This window comes from Opisthocomus hoazin, chromosome 15, assembly GCF_030867145.1.
Source record: "Opisthocomus hoazin isolate bOpiHoa1 chromosome 15, bOpiHoa1.hap1, whole genome shotgun sequence".
Classification (NCBI taxonomy): Eukaryota; Metazoa; Chordata; class Aves; order Opisthocomiformes; family Opisthocomidae; genus Opisthocomus; species Opisthocomus hoazin.
Window position 1 is genome coordinate 25,281,447 of NC_134428.1, and position 16,498 is coordinate 25,297,944.

General features: G+C 51.7%; 1 protein-coding gene across 4 annotated transcripts in view; it reads left to right on the forward strand.

Annotated features, from left to right (window-relative positions):
* The window catches only part of TRAF7 (TNF receptor associated factor 7), a 36,890-nt gene that overhangs the window by 4,163 nt on the left and 16,229 nt on the right, over positions 1-16,498 (forward strand). For 2 of the 4 annotated variants that reach the window (XM_075436335.1, XM_075436336.1), the window contains exons 2-4: positions 10,104-10,222; positions 10,467-10,524; positions 11,648-11,739. In XM_075436335.1, coding sequence (XP_075292450.1) covers positions 10,142-10,222; positions 10,467-10,524; positions 11,648-11,739 — 231 coding nt within the window. In that variant the 5' untranslated portion in view covers positions 10,104-10,141. Of the gene's footprint in view, positions 1-10,103; positions 10,223-10,466; positions 10,525-11,647; positions 11,740-12,438; positions 16,285-16,498 lie in introns of those variants that run through there. The other 2 variants (XM_075436337.1, XM_075436338.1) reach the window with 2 other exon arrangements.

The window sequence follows — 16,498 nt, forward strand, 5'->3', positions numbered from 1 at the left end:
ACCCATTAAGTGATCTCTGAGGTTGCTGCTGGTGGTTTCAGAAGTGGGAAATGCTCGATATTCTTTAGGTGAAGTTGTGAGCAAAGAAGCCAAGTTTGTGAGAAGAGGAAGTATCTCTCCCTGTCTCTCCCGTGCATCCGAAGTCACTGTGGCTACGGTGCAGCCGCTGGTGGTACTTTGGGGCAGTAATTTAAGTACAGCTTTCCTGGTGTGGTGTTAGGTGGCTGTGGGACACTGGCGGGTGCTTCTCTCTAGAGGTTATCAGTAGATTTGCCACGGTGGAAGTGTCCACATCCACTGATTTCTTTTGGAATCCAGGGCTTGCTTATCAAAGGGCAGGATGTCACTAGTTGGGTTGTGTTTTGCCCAGCACGTGTGATCCCTGGAAAGCACTACGACTGTCCCCCTCTCTCAGTCGCTGGTGAACAGTCCCTAGCAGTGAGTGTAGCTGCCTCACGTCGTGTGATCCTGCCTGTTCTCAGTGGCAAAGTCCAAGGAGACTACGAAAAAGAGCAGGTGACTGAAATTTACTGGATTTTTTTTTTTTTTTTGGTGAGGGAGCTGATGCTTTTCGGATGGATCTTTAAAGTGGTCTAATTGCGCCCAGAGGGTAAGCAGGAGTGTGTCATGAAGTTTCAAAGCTGTGGATGATGTTGGGGGGGAGCAAGGGGTGGAAGAGATCCTTTGTGCATTTTGAGTAATGATTATGGGCTCAGGTTTCTCATGACTTTAATCTGGAAGAATCCCATAATGCAATAGCAGCAGTTAAACCTTCGCAGAGAAGTGCAGCCTCCCGTGAGCAAAGCAGGCTGAAAAGCCCTCAGTGACTGCACAGCCGTCGAGGAACAAAGTAGAGAAGAAACTTTGATGGCCTTGGGTCCAGCGGGGTGGCTCCAGGACAGGAGGCTGCAGCAGGCGAGGCAAGCGTTCCTCTGGCTCCCTTGGGGGTCATGGGGTGCAGAGTCTGCTAATGACTGTGTCCCATAGGCCTTTTATTGGTGCCTAACTGCTTTCCCAGGCCAGCTGGGAGGCCGAGGAGGACCAGTTAGCACCAGTTCTGGTGTGATTTGTGTAGGTGACTATTCTTAGCCTTTGAAGCGTGATGTCTTGTATCGTGACCTGCCTTCACAGAGGAGATGGCAATTCCCTCTCAAGAAGCAGCAGCAGGACTGAGATTCTGTCTTGGAGGGGTAGGAGGTTGTTGGTTTGGGGGCTTGGTTGGGTATTTTTTTCTTTTTTCTTAAACAAATCCACAATTTAATAATGTGAAGGTCCCTGGAAGGGTCTGTTCTTTGAGTGAGGATGTGGGAAAGATCACAAGCTGTGAAAGGAACAGCACGCAGCACTGTAACATTAAGGCCAACTTCTAAAGCACCTTTTGATTAAGGGCCTTGTGTGGAAGAGCTGTGAGCATGCCCGTTTCTGCCAGCCTGGCCACCCAGCAGGACCACGGAGGTGCTGAGCCAAGACAAGCCGATCTCGGTTGTAGGGGTCGGGCACTGCTGAACCCTGGTCTGCAGCCTTACGCGTGAGAAAAATCGTGTGGTAGGTGGATGCTTCCAGGTTTCCTAAAATGGAAGTAAAGCTTCGAGTGTAGCTAATGTCTCATGGAAACAGCGTTGAACGTTGGCCTCTGTTCTCACTTGATTTTAGGTTTTTGGGAAAAATGAGGTGCTTTGTTCACCAGAGCAATCACTTTTGGTCCAGTTACAGGCACATTTGAAAGCTACTGCTTCAGGTTTTAACATGAAGAATTGCAAAAAGTTTTTCTAACCCAAGGACTCATTACCCTTTAGGAAAAGCACCTGATAGAAAATTATTTCCCCTTCTGATCTGCATTTGCACAAAGGAATGACAGTGTTCAAACAGCTGTTGAATGTGCGCTCTCAGCTTTGCTGTCGATTGAAGCGCTGGTGGAAGTAGCAGCAATTAAAAATACTGCTTTTATTTTTATTGGTGACAGCTCAGTACAATTATGGTCTCAGTTTAAGTAGCTCAGAAAAGCTTGTATGGCTTCTAAGAGCAATGCAAAACCTTGTAAACAATGAAAAGATTCTTTCTGTTCCACAGAAGCAAAGACCCACCAGCCAGAAGTGCCGTGCTCTGTCGGTAAGGCTGAACTTCTGTCCACTTTTTCTGTTCTTCTAGCGCTGACTGCACCTCTCGGCACGCGAGCCTGGCCTGAGAGAGGTCACCCCAAGGGGGTGAGGAGTGCCCTGCCGGGTCAGAGCACTGGCCTGCCTAGCCCCAGTTCTCTCGTCCACAGTTATGAAGATGGATGCTATTCATGGCGAGCACGTGAACTGGACCGTGTTCTACCATCCATTTACCTCATATTTTCCCCCCACTTAGAGCATCTGGGCTGGGGACTACATCCCATTAATCGGTTTATTTGTCCATCCCTGAAGTTGCTCTGACTACTCTGTGGCCTTCTCCTGAAGCAAAGACCAGAACTGCTACGGCACTCGGGAGACAAGTACCTCAAGGTTTTATGTAGCACCCAAATGACACCCTCGCGGCTGTTCTCCACAGCTGTTGTGATGCTGCTCAGCACTTTGCTGGTTTGTCTGTCTGCTGCTGTCCTCTGGGCTGAGAATTGCAGCTAGCTGTCCATGGAGACACCAATGTCTCTTTCCCGAGTTGTAGCTGCCAGGTCAGAGCTGAGCATCGTGTAGGCCCGCTTTACGTTATTTCTCCATAGATGCGTTGATTGACGTTTATCTTCATAAAAGCTCCTGCAGCCTTTGTCTTCTCAGCTTTATGCGGTTCTTCGTGAGTTCTTCACCATCAACATGGTATTTGACTGCTCAGAAGAGCTTAGGGTCATCTGCAAACTTGGTGATTTCACTGCTCCTTGTTCAACATGATCTTGGAAGAGCTTGCTCAGCAGAGGTGCTTGGAGGAACCCTTGCGTAGTCTCCTCTAACCTGAGGAGTGACCACTGAGCCCCACCCTCTGCTTCCTGCCCAGTGACCGCCCTGAGACATGTCTGCCTCAGTGATCTGCTGTAGCTCATGCACATTCTTCTGGCCCGTGCTTTACAAGTCAGACTAGATGCTGATGGTCCTCGTCACCGTGTTCTCTAAGCCCTGTTAAATGCAGTTCCCAAGCACTTATGAAATGAGCGCTATGTCCACCAGAGACACTGACGAGGAAAGCCGGCGTGACTGTCCCGTGGTTGTCTCTGTAGAAGAGTTAGCATCTGAGCTCATGAATCTTGTCTCCTTTGTGCTTTAGTCTGAGACGTTCCCTTGCAGGTCGCTGTGGGCCGCTGAGAATCAGTTCACCGATAGAAAGTGCAGGCACCACCTTGGTACTGCAGAAGGACAAGGTGGGCAGAGCCTGCCCGGTGGGACCGGATTTACCAGCCCTGTTACCCCCCCAGAAGGGCCCTGGCTGTGTGAGAGGGTGCGACGCAGCTGAGGACGGGGGTGTAGTTTGCAGCCCACCTCCCCCCGGCCTTGCCTTGCCCTTGTGCTGTTGAGCCGGGCGGGTGGAGCAGCACCGTGTGTTTTAGCTTCTGTAAGAAGTGTTTTCCCCAGCGGTGTGCGGTCCTCTCGGGGGTGCGTAACCCTTCCCGTTGTGGCTGCGGTGTTGCAAGAGGAACAGAAGCTTGTGTCTCATGCCAGAAATAACCAGGCTGCGAAATAAGGAAACTCGCATCACCCGTGGCCTGTTCCCAGCCGGAGCAGGGTAACCCCGTGCTGCCTTTCTTACGAGGCCACCTGCACGCACCGGCCTCGCTCTCCAGCAAACGCTCCTGCTGTGTGTGATTTTGCCAGCCCAGCAGTTTCCACAAGGGTGAATAACCTTAAAGACAGCTTCGGTGAGCCGAGGGAGGAAAAAAAAAGACCAACAAAGCAGATGTAGGACATGTCGCTGAGCTTTATGGGCTGTTGATTGCGTAAGGCAGAGATGCTCACAGGTTTCTTGGCAGAGAGACCCGGCGCAGCGTGGGGCGTTGCGTCTGCCAGCCGCTCCCCAGCAGTGCCACGTTTCCCCGTGGGATCCGGTGCCGTGCCCGTGCCTTGCCCCGGGGAGCAGCTGGAGCACAAACCCCAGCCCTGCCGTTGTGCCTGCGGTAGTGTGGGTCCCACCGTAGGAACGGGCTCCAGATGGGGACCAGGAAGGTTACGTGATGTTTGTGAAGGACGGGAGACTCTGCCGTCCCTTCTCCTCATGCCACGTCCCCCCTCAAAGCCTTGGCCTTGATCTTGAGGTTGGTCAGAAGGATCTGTTGCTGAGTGCTGGGAATAGCCGGGGGGGTGGGGGTGTGCACACTCTGGGGGCTGTGAGGAGGGGAGACCCTTGAGGTACCCCTGTGGGTCCTGCCAGACCCCTCTCATGAGCAAACCCTTCAGCACAGGCCGGAGGGTTAGCCAGGACACCAGGCCGGGGGGCGATTCCCCTCCCTGCTTTGAGGGGCAGTGGTGGGGCTGGCAGCAGTGTGAAACAGCCAGCAGAAAACGGCTCTGGTGGTGATGCTGTCGGCCTCTGCAGCGGAGAGAAAGAGCACAGCTTTCCCCAGCTGTCTCTGCAACTGCTGGTGCTTGGGTTTTGCCTTGCCTGGAGTGCTAAAGTAGGAATTTCAAAGCTTTTCTTCTTGCTGAGTCTCAAAAGCCTGGGCTGATCCCTGTGGTGTGCAAATGCTGAAAGCTAGCCCTTCCCCTCCCTCGCATCTGGCTGCTATCAGGCGTGTGGTTTAGTGAATAGCGGGTCCCCGCAGCTGCTTTTTTCCAGGGTAGATTTTTTTTCCTGTCTTTTTTTTATGGTCAAAACCATAAAGCTGCATGTTAAAAAAAAAAAAAAAAATAAACAAAAACGAAGTCCAGGAGTCTGGATCACAATCTGGGTTCCCAAGCCCATCTCCAGACGCACAGGTACATGCCTGCCTCTCCGGTGTGGAGGGCAGCCCTGTGTGGTTCTGCTGCTGGGACACACAAGTTCTTTCAACAGTTCTTGTCTTTTCAGAGCAAGCGGAGCCTGTCCCCTCGCTGTAGGCGTGAGGGTGCCTCTGGAACCCCTTTTGCTGTAAATCATAACCTGACCCTGTAAAGTCCTGGGCCAGAAAACTGGGAGAATGTTTCCAGCGTGAGGGGTTCTGACCTGCTGTTGTGCAGAGCTGCTGAAGATGCTCAGGGGATTTCTGGAGCCCCTTTGTGTTTGGTCACCTGAGATGGACTTAGCAACCCAGAGGATTCCGTGATTCCCAGTAGATCTCAGTTTTTCTTCTAGATTATGGAGTGCATGTGTTTTGTAACACAAAATACGTAATACTTTCCCTGTGTCGTAGTTTGTGGCTCCTCAGGACGCGGTTCTGCTCGGAGCCTGCAGGCTGAGGAGCTCTGCCCGCAGTCAGCGCAGGGCAGGGGTGCCCGTGGCCAGGGCACGGTGCCCCGGGGAGGGACAGCAGCCCCCCGGGAGGGATGCTCGTCCGCCGGGCCTGGGAGCCCAGGACGGCGTAGCTGGCAGGGTCCAGATGCCAAGCCAAGGTTCAGAGATCTGCTGGAGACTTGCAAGTGCTGCAGGAAGCTGGTATGAATGTCAACACCACCAGCTCTTTTCTGCCTCTTTTTAACTTCCTTGATAATGGTTGGAAAAGGCCTTTCTCCATACCGCTTCCGAGAGAGCTCGAGATGTGAGAGAGCTGTCAGACGGTGCTCTGGAGAGATGTCTGCTCTTGTTGAAATGCTTCCTATATATGGTGGTTGCAGAGATTTGGGCTGAAATCGGATATTCATGCGGTGGCTGGTGTGCTGCAGCCTGGCTGATATTCCACTCAACATTTTTTCCATTGCTCGCATTCCTCTGGTTTCTGTTCAGAGAAGACACGAAGCAGGCTCCTGCTGCTGCCTGCAGGTAGGTTGCTCAGCCAAGCTGCAGAGCGCGGGACGTACTTAGAAACAATGAGTGGAAAATCCCTGTATTCCAGCCTGTGTTCCCTTCCTCGCTTTGGATTTATCTGAGATCTGTTGAAGCTGGAAGGCATTTTGCATCCGTTTCAGTGGGGCTTTGGGACGGGGTGAAGCTGGAGATGTGCCTCCTTAATGGCTCTCTGCAGTAAGCAGCTCTGTGGCCTGCTGGGTTACGCTGTGAGCCGCACCGTGGTGGACACCTCGGAGCCTGCACAGGGGTTTCAGAGGCGATTATTTAGAGGCTGACACTCACCCTTGGCTGGCCATAACTCACTGATTGCAGTAGCTCAGGCACCCGTACGTCACTGTTTGTTGCACGTCTGGTCCTAAGTTTAGTGATATTACAAAACTACTCAAACTGTGAGTTGTCCTCATTCGTGGATTTTCCTGTCTCGTCGTGCTCCACGGCGAGTGCTTTCCCATTGCTTTTTTTGCGTCTCCATCTGTTGTGTTTGAAGGCAATACACACCCTGAAAATGAGACGGGGATGAAGCTTCTGCCTGAACCTTCAGACAGCCCAGAGTCCTCCATAAGGATGGGCTTCCTCCCATTCCATCTGGGAGCTTTGGTTTGCCTTCAAACCCCAGCAGAAGTATTTGATATACCAGGTTCCCTTGACACTGTCATGGGGGACCATAGCCCTGCTCTTCGCTTGCAAGTAGTGCAGGGTGGAGGGTGTTTGGGTGGGTGCTGCTGAGGCTCTCTGAAGAAGGAATCATGCATTCGTAGCCTCCTGAAAAGCAAGCAGGAGCAGGAGGGTGCTGAATCCCTTCTCCAGCAGACTGGTGAGCTTAGCTGTGTTGTTAGACACAGGGAGCCTAGAGAGGAGGGGAACTGTAGGGATACGTGCGTGTTATTAGACACGAGATAATGCAACCTTGAGCCGTGAAATCACAGGAAGCGTGGCAGTTTGTCATCACTCGTGGAAGAACTTGCTTTACATTATTTATGAGCACTGCATCAGCTGGAGGCCCCAGCTAAGGTGGAGACCTTTCTGTGCTAGACGCTGCAGGAATATCCAAAGATCCTTTCACCTTCAGACTTTGTAGCCCGGATACGCTGTGTGGAAGAGGTAAACTGGAGAGACCTGTGCAGGGAGGAAGCAGAGAGCCCCAGGGTTGCGAGGGAGTGGAGGGGTGAGTGGGGTTCAGATCTCCTGGGGCCATGGTCAGTGTGTTACCCAAAAACTGTGCCTTCTTTCCCCACCGGCCACCCTCCCCGTGCCTTCTGCTGTCTCTGCTCTAAGGAGCCAGTGAAAGGAATAAAAGGATTCTGATGGCCGGTGCCAAACTTCCCGCTTGCTGGAACCCAGCTTTAAACTCGGCAGGTCTCCACGATGCAGCAGCACAACACTGCTTCATTCCTGCTGTTCCTGAGACAGCTCCAGCAACTCTGCTTAGCATCTCCTAAGGGATCTGGCATTTGCAAACGGCCAGGACAGTGCTTCCAAATATGTGGAAAACATTATCCAGATCCCTGTTTTTAAGACGGTCTTGAGTTTGGTTTTGAGGTTTTTTGTTTGATTGGTTTTTGGTTGGGGCTTTGGTTTTTTGTTTTAGACTGTAACTTTTTTCGAGCATTTAGACCTGCGTCGTGGTTCCCTGGGCTCTGCTGCTGCTGTGAGCTGGCTGCCTGGCGGTGGGCTGGTAAAGAACTGCAGCGAGCAACACGAAACGCTGTGTCGGGTGTGGCTGAGCTGCTGGCCCTTAGCAGAGCACCGGGGACACCCCGAGCATCACCTTTTGCAGCGTTTAAGACGTGAGTGCAGATGCGACCGGCCCTGTGTGCAGGCAGCCTCACGCTGGGGCTCGCAGGGGAGGTGGACGTGCTCTTGGGCTGCGACCAAGGAGGCCCTGGGCCAGTCCCAGGTCACAGCTACGTTGCGTGATCGTGTGTCTCTGAGCCTCAGTTTCCCTTGCTGTAAAGCGGGGAAACAGTGGGCACCTTTATAAAGAGGTTGCAGATTTAGAACTGTCACTTTCAGATAAGAGAAGACCAATTGCTAGAAACACCCAAGGCACCTCACCTCCCCAGAAGCTGGAAATATGAGCAACAGGAGCACAAGAGCCTGGCCAAAGCAACGCCATCTCAGCCAGGGCCAGGAGCAGGCACGTCTGAAAGGGACTGGGAGCTCTGCGCCGGCCGATGGCAGGTGTCTGCGGGTGTCTCTTCCCAGGCGCCCTTCGCTGGTGGTTGCCACTTGTCCTGCAAAAAAGGCTTTTGGTTGTGTCTTAGAAAATCATTTTTGGCCTGTCTGCCCTCACTGCAGATGTCTGTTTAGCCCTTGAACTCTGCTGCTGGCAGTGAGAGTACCAGGACTTAACTATACCTTGGACAGAAGGGGGTCTCTTAAGCTGCTCAGAAAGGATCCGGATTATTCCTGGAGCGCAGGGTCCCTGTCTCCTTGGGCAGGCTGGGACAGCCCATGAGTGCAAGCAGTACCTTCCAGCTGTGAGGATGAAGGAGCAGCTTGGGAGGAGAGCTCAGTGCCCTGCTGAACCCTTGTCTTCTCCAGTGCAACCTTCTGCTCAAGCCAGCAGCAGAAGAGGCAGCGAGGAGGTGCAGCTCCTTCCTGTGGGTACCCCGGCTCCAAAGGAGACTCTTTGAGAGCATCTTGTCAGATTTGCTGGGACAACAGCATAATTTGGTGCCCTGAAGCCAGCATCAGGTTTCAACAGAGGTTAAAGAATGCAAACTCCATGAGTTTCTCCAGATTATTATTGTGTAACACTTGATTTTTCAAACTTCAACCCAGTAAAAAACTGTGTACACAACAGAGGAAGAGAAATGAGCCGCGCTGACTTCTGGGGGGAGAGGGTTTCTCTTTCTGGGTGATGATCCAGATTTTGCTGGTTTTTTCTGAGCAGAAACCGGGAGTGAGATTCAGAATCAGAAACATGTTACTTCAAGTAAGGTTTCTTTCATGGTTTCCTTGACCTCATAGCTCAGATCGTGCTGGAAAGAACTCCTTTAATGCAAATACAACTAAATCAAACGTGGGATTCTTGCTTTCTGCTAAGATCTGGCCCTGGCTTTTTTGTTCAGCAGTACAGCCCAGGGCTTTTGAATTAAATAGCAGAACTCCCGCTGAGCTCATCCCAAGAACAGGACGAGGCCTGTGCTCATCACGCTTTTCAGTATGAGGCAGCGTGAAGTTCTGGGGGTGCAGGGAAGTTCAGCCTTTGGTTTCCTTGCCTGGAAGTGCCGGAAAGCGTGGCACAGCCTTCCCAGGAAAGGGGCTGCCTCGGAGGGGTTGTCTTCTGCACCCCAGCTGAGGAGGATGTGGGGTGCTGGGCTTCCAGGGCACCTCTTCCCTCGTCTGGGGGGAGAAAGGGAGTCACAACCGCTTGTGCCAAAGCAAAGCCCTGGGTGACTGAATGGGATGTTTCTCTCGTGTTCTCGGAAGGCGGCCTGAGCTGCAAAGCTGCGAGTGAACAAGCTCCCTGGGCTCTGGAGTCCAGGCCAGCTCAGCTTGAGCTTCGCAGTTAATGGGATAAGGGTTTTACTGGTATAGCTTTACATCCAGAGACCTCTTCTGCCCTCCGTGCGCTCACAGTTCCCCAGCACTCTGAAAGATCAGGATTGTGCCTGTGGCCTCCGCCGAAATCCCTCTGCCTGCCGTGGTGGAGTCTGCTCTGTGCTCGCCCTTGCTGTGTCTTGTGGAAGGGCCCCCTTTTGAGACGCTGCGTGCCAATCGCTGCTCTGTGCGAAGCGTTTTGGGAAGCAGCAGGTAACGTGGGGAGGGAGACGGGGCCCGATACAGAGCCTGCGCAGGGCTCTCCTCTGCTGGGGCTGTCAGTCACAACCGGTACCTATTCTCAGTTTTAAAAGTTGATGTGTGTCGTGACCAGTGGGATGCTGTCGGTCTTAGAGTGGTCTCCTGAGAAGTCTCGTCTGCTATTAGAACAGTTGTAGACTTGTAAAAGCAGCTAATGATTATGGGTATTCTGTTTATCTGGGTGATGAAGGAGTTGTTTTAAAAGAGACCATATCTTTAGAAAATGCTGAACACTCATCCAGGAATGATTTGAAGGAACCTAACTTTGACCATGCCACTTGCTTCTGAAAATCTGGGTTTATGTGATCTTAGGCAGATACTTGGACTTAATGCTGCAGAATATTGTTCTCTGAGCCCAGGAAAACACGTACTGTGAACCTACCTCTCTTTCTGTCTTTCTTCTTCCACAGAGCAAACCTCCCATGACTAACAAGTGCTGGCCTAGATTATGAGCTCAAACAAGAACGCTCGCTACAATCGTTTCTCCAGTGGCACAACAAACATCACTACTTCTGAAAACACTAACGGGGTAAGGCTCGGGGCTGTTGGCAGAGCGCGGGGGCTAGGGCTGCTTCTTATGTTCTCACCCTTTCTTCTGAGAAAATGAAGATGGCGTTTGAAAATATGGTACTTTCCTGGCTGTTAAAAATTACAATATCCACAAAGTTTGGGAATATAGATATGTGTATCTTTTCAGCAGTTCAGGAAAGGTAGCAAGCCTTTGGGCTGTGCTGCAGTGACACGCACTGACCTTCATTTTGTCAATGTTTCAGACAAGAATGGAAACAACGTTTGGGCCAGCCTACTCTGCTGTGACGACCATCACAAAGGGTGAGCGTGCTTAATGCATAGAGCTTCTCAAAGCACCACGTGTGATGCCTACCAGGTTGTGGTGGTGGTGTTTTACAGATCATCAGGCTGTTTGGAGAATCACTGTGTTCATTGCAGACGGGTGCCGAGGGGCTGTTTTCAATATGATGCAGCCCAAGTGTTACTCAGTCATGGCATCTGATCACCAGGTGTGATGGAAATGAGCACGCACAGAAATTTTCTCCCATTAGGCAGATTCAACAGTACCACTGGGAAGTCCTTGCTGAAATTAGGATAGTGCAACAGGGTTTGCTACAGAGCTCAGTCCCAGATCTTATTTATCTGTGTGACTTCTGATGCAGTCATTACCAGTGCTGAAAATTCCCACCTTCACTCTCTGCCTGCCTGTGAGTCACTTTGGTAAAACCCCCATGGCCATTTTTAACTCGGACAGGAGGGGGTGCAAGTGTACCAGCTCATTTAGAATTCTCACAGCTGTTCCTCAAAGCCCGGCAGGCGAGAAGTCTGAGCCCTGACACGTGGTGTGAATGTAGGAAGAGGTCTGGTTTCATTTTGGAACAAAAATATCCTTGCTTTAGTAAAGATAAATTGTGGCACTTGACACTGATTTAGATAAGGAAATGTTTGGGTTACATTTGTACAGAGCTCTGGACTCTAGATGTTTTTGGACTCCTGTGTATTTACATTCAAATTTTAATGTAAGTCAGTAATATGACGTTTATACAGATATCTCATATTTAATTTAGCATGCTTCCCTTGTGCTGCAAGAATATCCAGACTGCCCTTGAGCGAAGCAATTTTTGTTAGTGACTGAGATATATGGGAGTATAAAGTTTCCTTTTAATAGTATTTTTAACCAGTGAACCTGGTAGAATATTATCTGTGCTCTCTTCTGGGCAAGCTACTTGCAAAGGGCCATTTGCACTTCAGCAGGCTGTCAGAGATCAGGATTGTTCTGCCTGCACCGATATGTCCAGGTCAAGACCTGGAGTTGGGGAATCCCTAATCTTTTCCTTTTTCAAGGTACACTTGCAGCTACAGAGGCTGACCTGTAGCTTGGAAATGTTACTGAGGAGCCTAAATGCTTGCTATTTTTTTTTTTTTTTTCCAATTTGCTTTAAAGCTGACGGGACCAATACTTTTAAACAGCATCGCCGGACCCCATCCTCCTCCAGCACGCTCACCTACTCCCCGCGAGATGAGGACGATGGCATGGTAGGTGTTGCCAGGAGCTTAGCTGATTATGTGTCAAGTGAGAGACAAGTGGTGCTCCTCTGGACTCTCCTGCCTCCCTCGCCGTTCCCCCGCACTGCGTCAAATCGGAGGCAGATGTCTGCACCAGAGGCAGGACCGGCCTCGGCGTTGCCTGGCTGCTCTCGGGGTTGGTGCAGTGGGGAAGCAGAGGCTGCTTCTGGCCTGGGGCATTAGGCTGGCACCGCTGGTGCTCGTTTTCAGACTGCTTGAGCATGGTGTGTGGTTACAAAGCCCGGGAGCTACGCATCCCTCAGGCCTGCTTGTGAGGGTGTACCTGCCTCTGGTGTGAGCAGCGTGCTCTGGGTCTCCTGAGCTCGGGAGAAAACAGAGCTGCTGTCGGCGATGTCTGGGGCTGTCGGTCTCAATCAGGGTGTGTTGGATGGACCATCCAGCAGCCCAGCTGGCCCTGCAGTTATGACCAGAAAATCCATTCCTGTTTCCACCTCCAGATGGGGCTTCTGACCGCAGGGAGCAAGTCTGAAACCTGCAGAGTGGGATGTCGGATGCTACAGACTGTGCTCCGCTCCTGGGGATTACATCATCGGGGTCTTCTCACACAAACAATCCCATGTCTCACAATATCTTTGCAGAAAAGCACATCCCAGTTTTGTGTCCAGCTTTCTCATTCATCACACTCGCTTCTGAGCAGCTTTTAGTGATCCGACAGGCGTCAGGGTTAGCTGCTTAAAGAGAAATTAAATAGGCTAAATCAATTAAATCAAGAACAGCAGCAGGAAAGCAAACCTCAGTGAATGGATGGATAGCTCTGAGGCCTTGACCTTCTCCTGTCCCTAGTGCTCCAGCCACACTTTATAACCATAAGCTCCTGTTTAGATTTTAGCATGTTAGTAGTCGACTTCAAATTAAATAAGTACTTGCAGACTTTGTCAGGTTACGAGACCCAGCTTCCAAGTCAGGGATAAATGGATCGCTGCTCAAGTGAGGCGCTGGCAGAGAACTGGGGTCGGCAACAGCGTGGAGCTACAACTTAAAATAAATACAGCACCAGATTGCAAAGGGCTTTGTTGTCAGCATCCTATAAAGTTCCTTCTGTTGCTCAGAAAGCTTGCTGCGTTTTATGTGAGCGTGTGTTTGGGTTTTGTGGTTTGTTTGTTTGTTTTGTTTTCCCAAAAAGTCCTTTGAACATTTGCCTCGTGTCCTTGGCAAATGCAGCTCTCCATCACCTCACTGACCCCATGGTGCTGGGCCACTGTTCCAGGCAGCCCTTGGCTGTCAGCACGGATCCCGTGGGCTGAGGGCTGTGCTCCCTGCACCCTTTTCACGAGCTTTGCGGCTCTAACAGAGCACAGGCGAGGATTTTTCCAGAGGAGTGGGGAGTGCTGGGGACATTAAGTTTAGCCATGTCTGATGGAGCAGCTCTCTGACTCCTTTGAAAACCTCGGTGTCACAAGCTGAGGTGTGCAGCCAAGTCTAGGTGAGATCTCTCCTAGGAGCTCGCCTCAGTCCTCTTGCACAGTCTCAGCCCACCTTCCCTGGAGTGCTAAATATTCTTAAGCAAAAATAGCAAGAGGCTTAATGAGTGGTTCAGGAAGCAGCCAGCAGCGTGAGGTGCTAACAAACCAGAAGTGCCACAGCCCTGCTCTGCCTGCTGCTCCAGACGAACTCCCACTAACCCTTTTAGGAAGCTTCCTTGGCTTTGTCAAGAAATAGTCTGGGATTTCCCTTCCTCATTGCTAAGTTTTCCCTTCTCCAGAAGCTGCCAAGGGCTGGTCAGCCATCGGAGAGACAGCTGGAGACAAGTCGGAGCCCTCCTGTGACCTCCACCACCCCTTTCTCTTTCAGTTTAGAGCTTCGGTTAATGAAACCAAAAGCAGAGCCGTGTGTTCCACGTGCAAGGCAGGGATTATTGAGCCGCTGCTCTCATCTTTCCTGAAAACAGTGCCGTGGGCTGGAGCCTCGCTGTGCCTACAGGAGCAGGAGCGAGGACTGTGCTAGAGCCTTCGGGGGAGGCTGCTTTTGTAGCTGACACGCTGGGAACTGCACATAAAGATTACAGCTGAATATTGGGGCAAATGTGTGCTAATGGATGAAGAGCTGACTGGCTGTCCAGAGTCTTGGCTGTTTACAGGGAGCTTCACCCCTGAACTAGCTAGAAGCTGGTCTGAGTTGCCAGCCAGCCACAAGCTATCCATCTTCCATCAAAGGATGTTTGAGCACTCCGTCCTTGGGCTGTTTGAAGATGGACTTGATGGTTTCTGTCTGAACACGAGGAAGAACTTCTTCCCTCTGAGGGTGACGGAGCCCTGGAACAGGCTGCCCAGGGAGGCTGTGGAGTCTCCTTCTCTGGAGATATTCAAGACCCGCCTGGACGGGGTCCTGTGCGGCCTGCTGTAGGTGACCCTGCTTCAGCAGGGGGGTTGGACTAGATGACCCACAGAGGTCCCTTCCAACCCCTACTATTCTGTGATTCTGTTAGTGCAGCAATAGCCCTGGCACAGCTCTGAGGCGGTGGGACCCTTCCAACAGATCCTCCCAAATCCCAGCCCGGCCGAAGCAGTGCCACTTGTGCTGCCTTGCCCTGTGGCAGGACCCGGTGCTCCTTGGCTTTGGTGCACACGAGTGCTCCGCAGCCTGGGCAGATGCCCTCAGGGTGGGGGTCCTGTGGTCGCCGTGCTCTGTTATCCTGTTTGCAGTGCAACAGCACCCCGCAGTCAGTCCCTTTGTGCTCTACACAGGACTAGTGCCACAAAGCTCGGTCCAAGTAGCCAGGTGAGGAGCAGGAAGCAGTTCAGTGACTAACCCTGTAGAGCTGAGGGCTCTCGTGTCTTAGCCTTGCTTGCTTGGCAGAAACAAAGGCTGCCGATACCTAGAGGGGCAGTAAACGCCAGCACACACCTCTACCCTTCAGTGTTGTCACTCTAGCCCGGGTGGAGCGACCTTTCTCAGCACATCAGCTTCCCTCCTGCATGGCTTACAGCAGCGTTAGCCCAGCCAGGACACAGGGAGCTGAGCCCGCAGTGTTGTGCAAGGTTGTGTCTCACACCCTGCGTCCTGGAAGGGCTCTTGGGCTGCAGTCCCCCTCCTCTCCGTCAGTGATCCACGCAGGATGTTGCTCTTCATAAAACTGCCTCCCCGCAGAGCCTGCCTTTGCTGCCCTGATCTCTGTGTCACCTCCAGAATGGGAACTATGCACAGTCATTCTTGTTATTTTAATAACTTCTGTTACTAGTGGAGGAAAATAACAAAATTAATGGATACACATAAAATTGATTTACCTTGTTATAACTATTCCTCCTCAAGTTTTACATATTTAGCCAATAAATATGCTTTCTTTAAGAAAAAGAGCTTCATGCTTTGGCTTCTAAACAGATGCAGCATTTCTGAGCTCCTAGGATCCCAGTATCATAAAAATTCAGAAGCAGAGCAGTGTGAAGAACCAGCAGGATCCTGGTCTGCTCCTCTCCTGCAGCCCAGCAAGGACTGCGCTCAGGCTGCAGGGCAGTCTGTCTCCAGGGAAGGCAGCAGGCTTTGAAGCTCATCTTACATCTTTCATTGCTGAATTCCCTGGCTGCCCCACTGGCCTCCTAATTTGCTTTTGTCTGTCCTTGGGTCTGATGTAACGCAATTCCACCCAGGGCAAGCACACAAAATGTGGGTTGCGAGGTTCAGATTGAACGTGAGGAAAAACCGTTTTGCTCACAAGGTAGTGCAGGGCAGGAACGCGGGGCGGCAGAGGCTCATCCACGCAGCCTTCCCCGTTCCGGCTGAGCAGGGCCTGACCGGATTCAGGGCCAGGGAGAGTCCCTCTCTGAGGGGGCAGCAGGGTCAGCAGCCTCCAGAGCTCCTTCCAGCCAGACTTCTAGGAGTCTGCGACCGATGCCGGCTCCAGTCAGGCTGCGTATAGGTGTGATATGTGCAGACAGCCTGGGCACTGGCCATCTCTTGATGCTAAGCATCTGAAGCTCATGGCTTCATTCTCCCCGTTCTTTGGCAGCCCATCCGTTCCGCTCCTTGAAGACTTTTAGTGCTTCTCTGCACTCTTCTCAGCCAGCCAGCAGCATCTCTTCCAGAGGAACCCAGCGGTGGCTGTGCTGCTGTTCTAGACCCCCAAATCCAATCACCCCATGGTCTGAAGAGTCTCCGGTGTCACTTTGACGCCAAATTGCGTCTTGGCTATGCACTGCTGGTTGATATTCCACCGAGAGACGTGCTGCTGGTTAATATTCCAGCGGCAGCATTCCCGCAAAGCCAATCCCAAGGCCGCCGTAACCAGTGGGATTTTTCTTGATTGGTGCACGCGGTGTCCGCTTAGCTCTCCCCTCCCGAGCAGGAAGCGACAAAGCCAGTCTGTTACTGAATTGAATAGAAGGAAGTCTCCACACTTACGCAAAGAAATTTGGCAGAAGTTAGATAGCGAGGGAAACAACAAGTGCTGCTGCAGAGATTATAGAAATTGCAGGAGCTGGTAGCTGTCTCTGGGGGAGATTTACAAAGCTTTCTGCAAAGGATTAATTCTTCCAGACCATTGCTTTGCGGGTGCACACGGTAAGTACACAAATGAATGCACCTTTGAGAAAGTTACGTGCTTGGAATTTAGATGTCAGCTTGGTTTAGGAAGTTAAACCTGAATGATGCCTGTCCTGTCGCTGAGCACGGCGCAGGGTTCCCGGCTGCCGGGAAGGGCACGCAGCAGCGAGAAATGCTGCTTCTGGGGGCCACTCGGTGCAGCTTGGCAGAGTGGATGAACAAATGGAGCAGC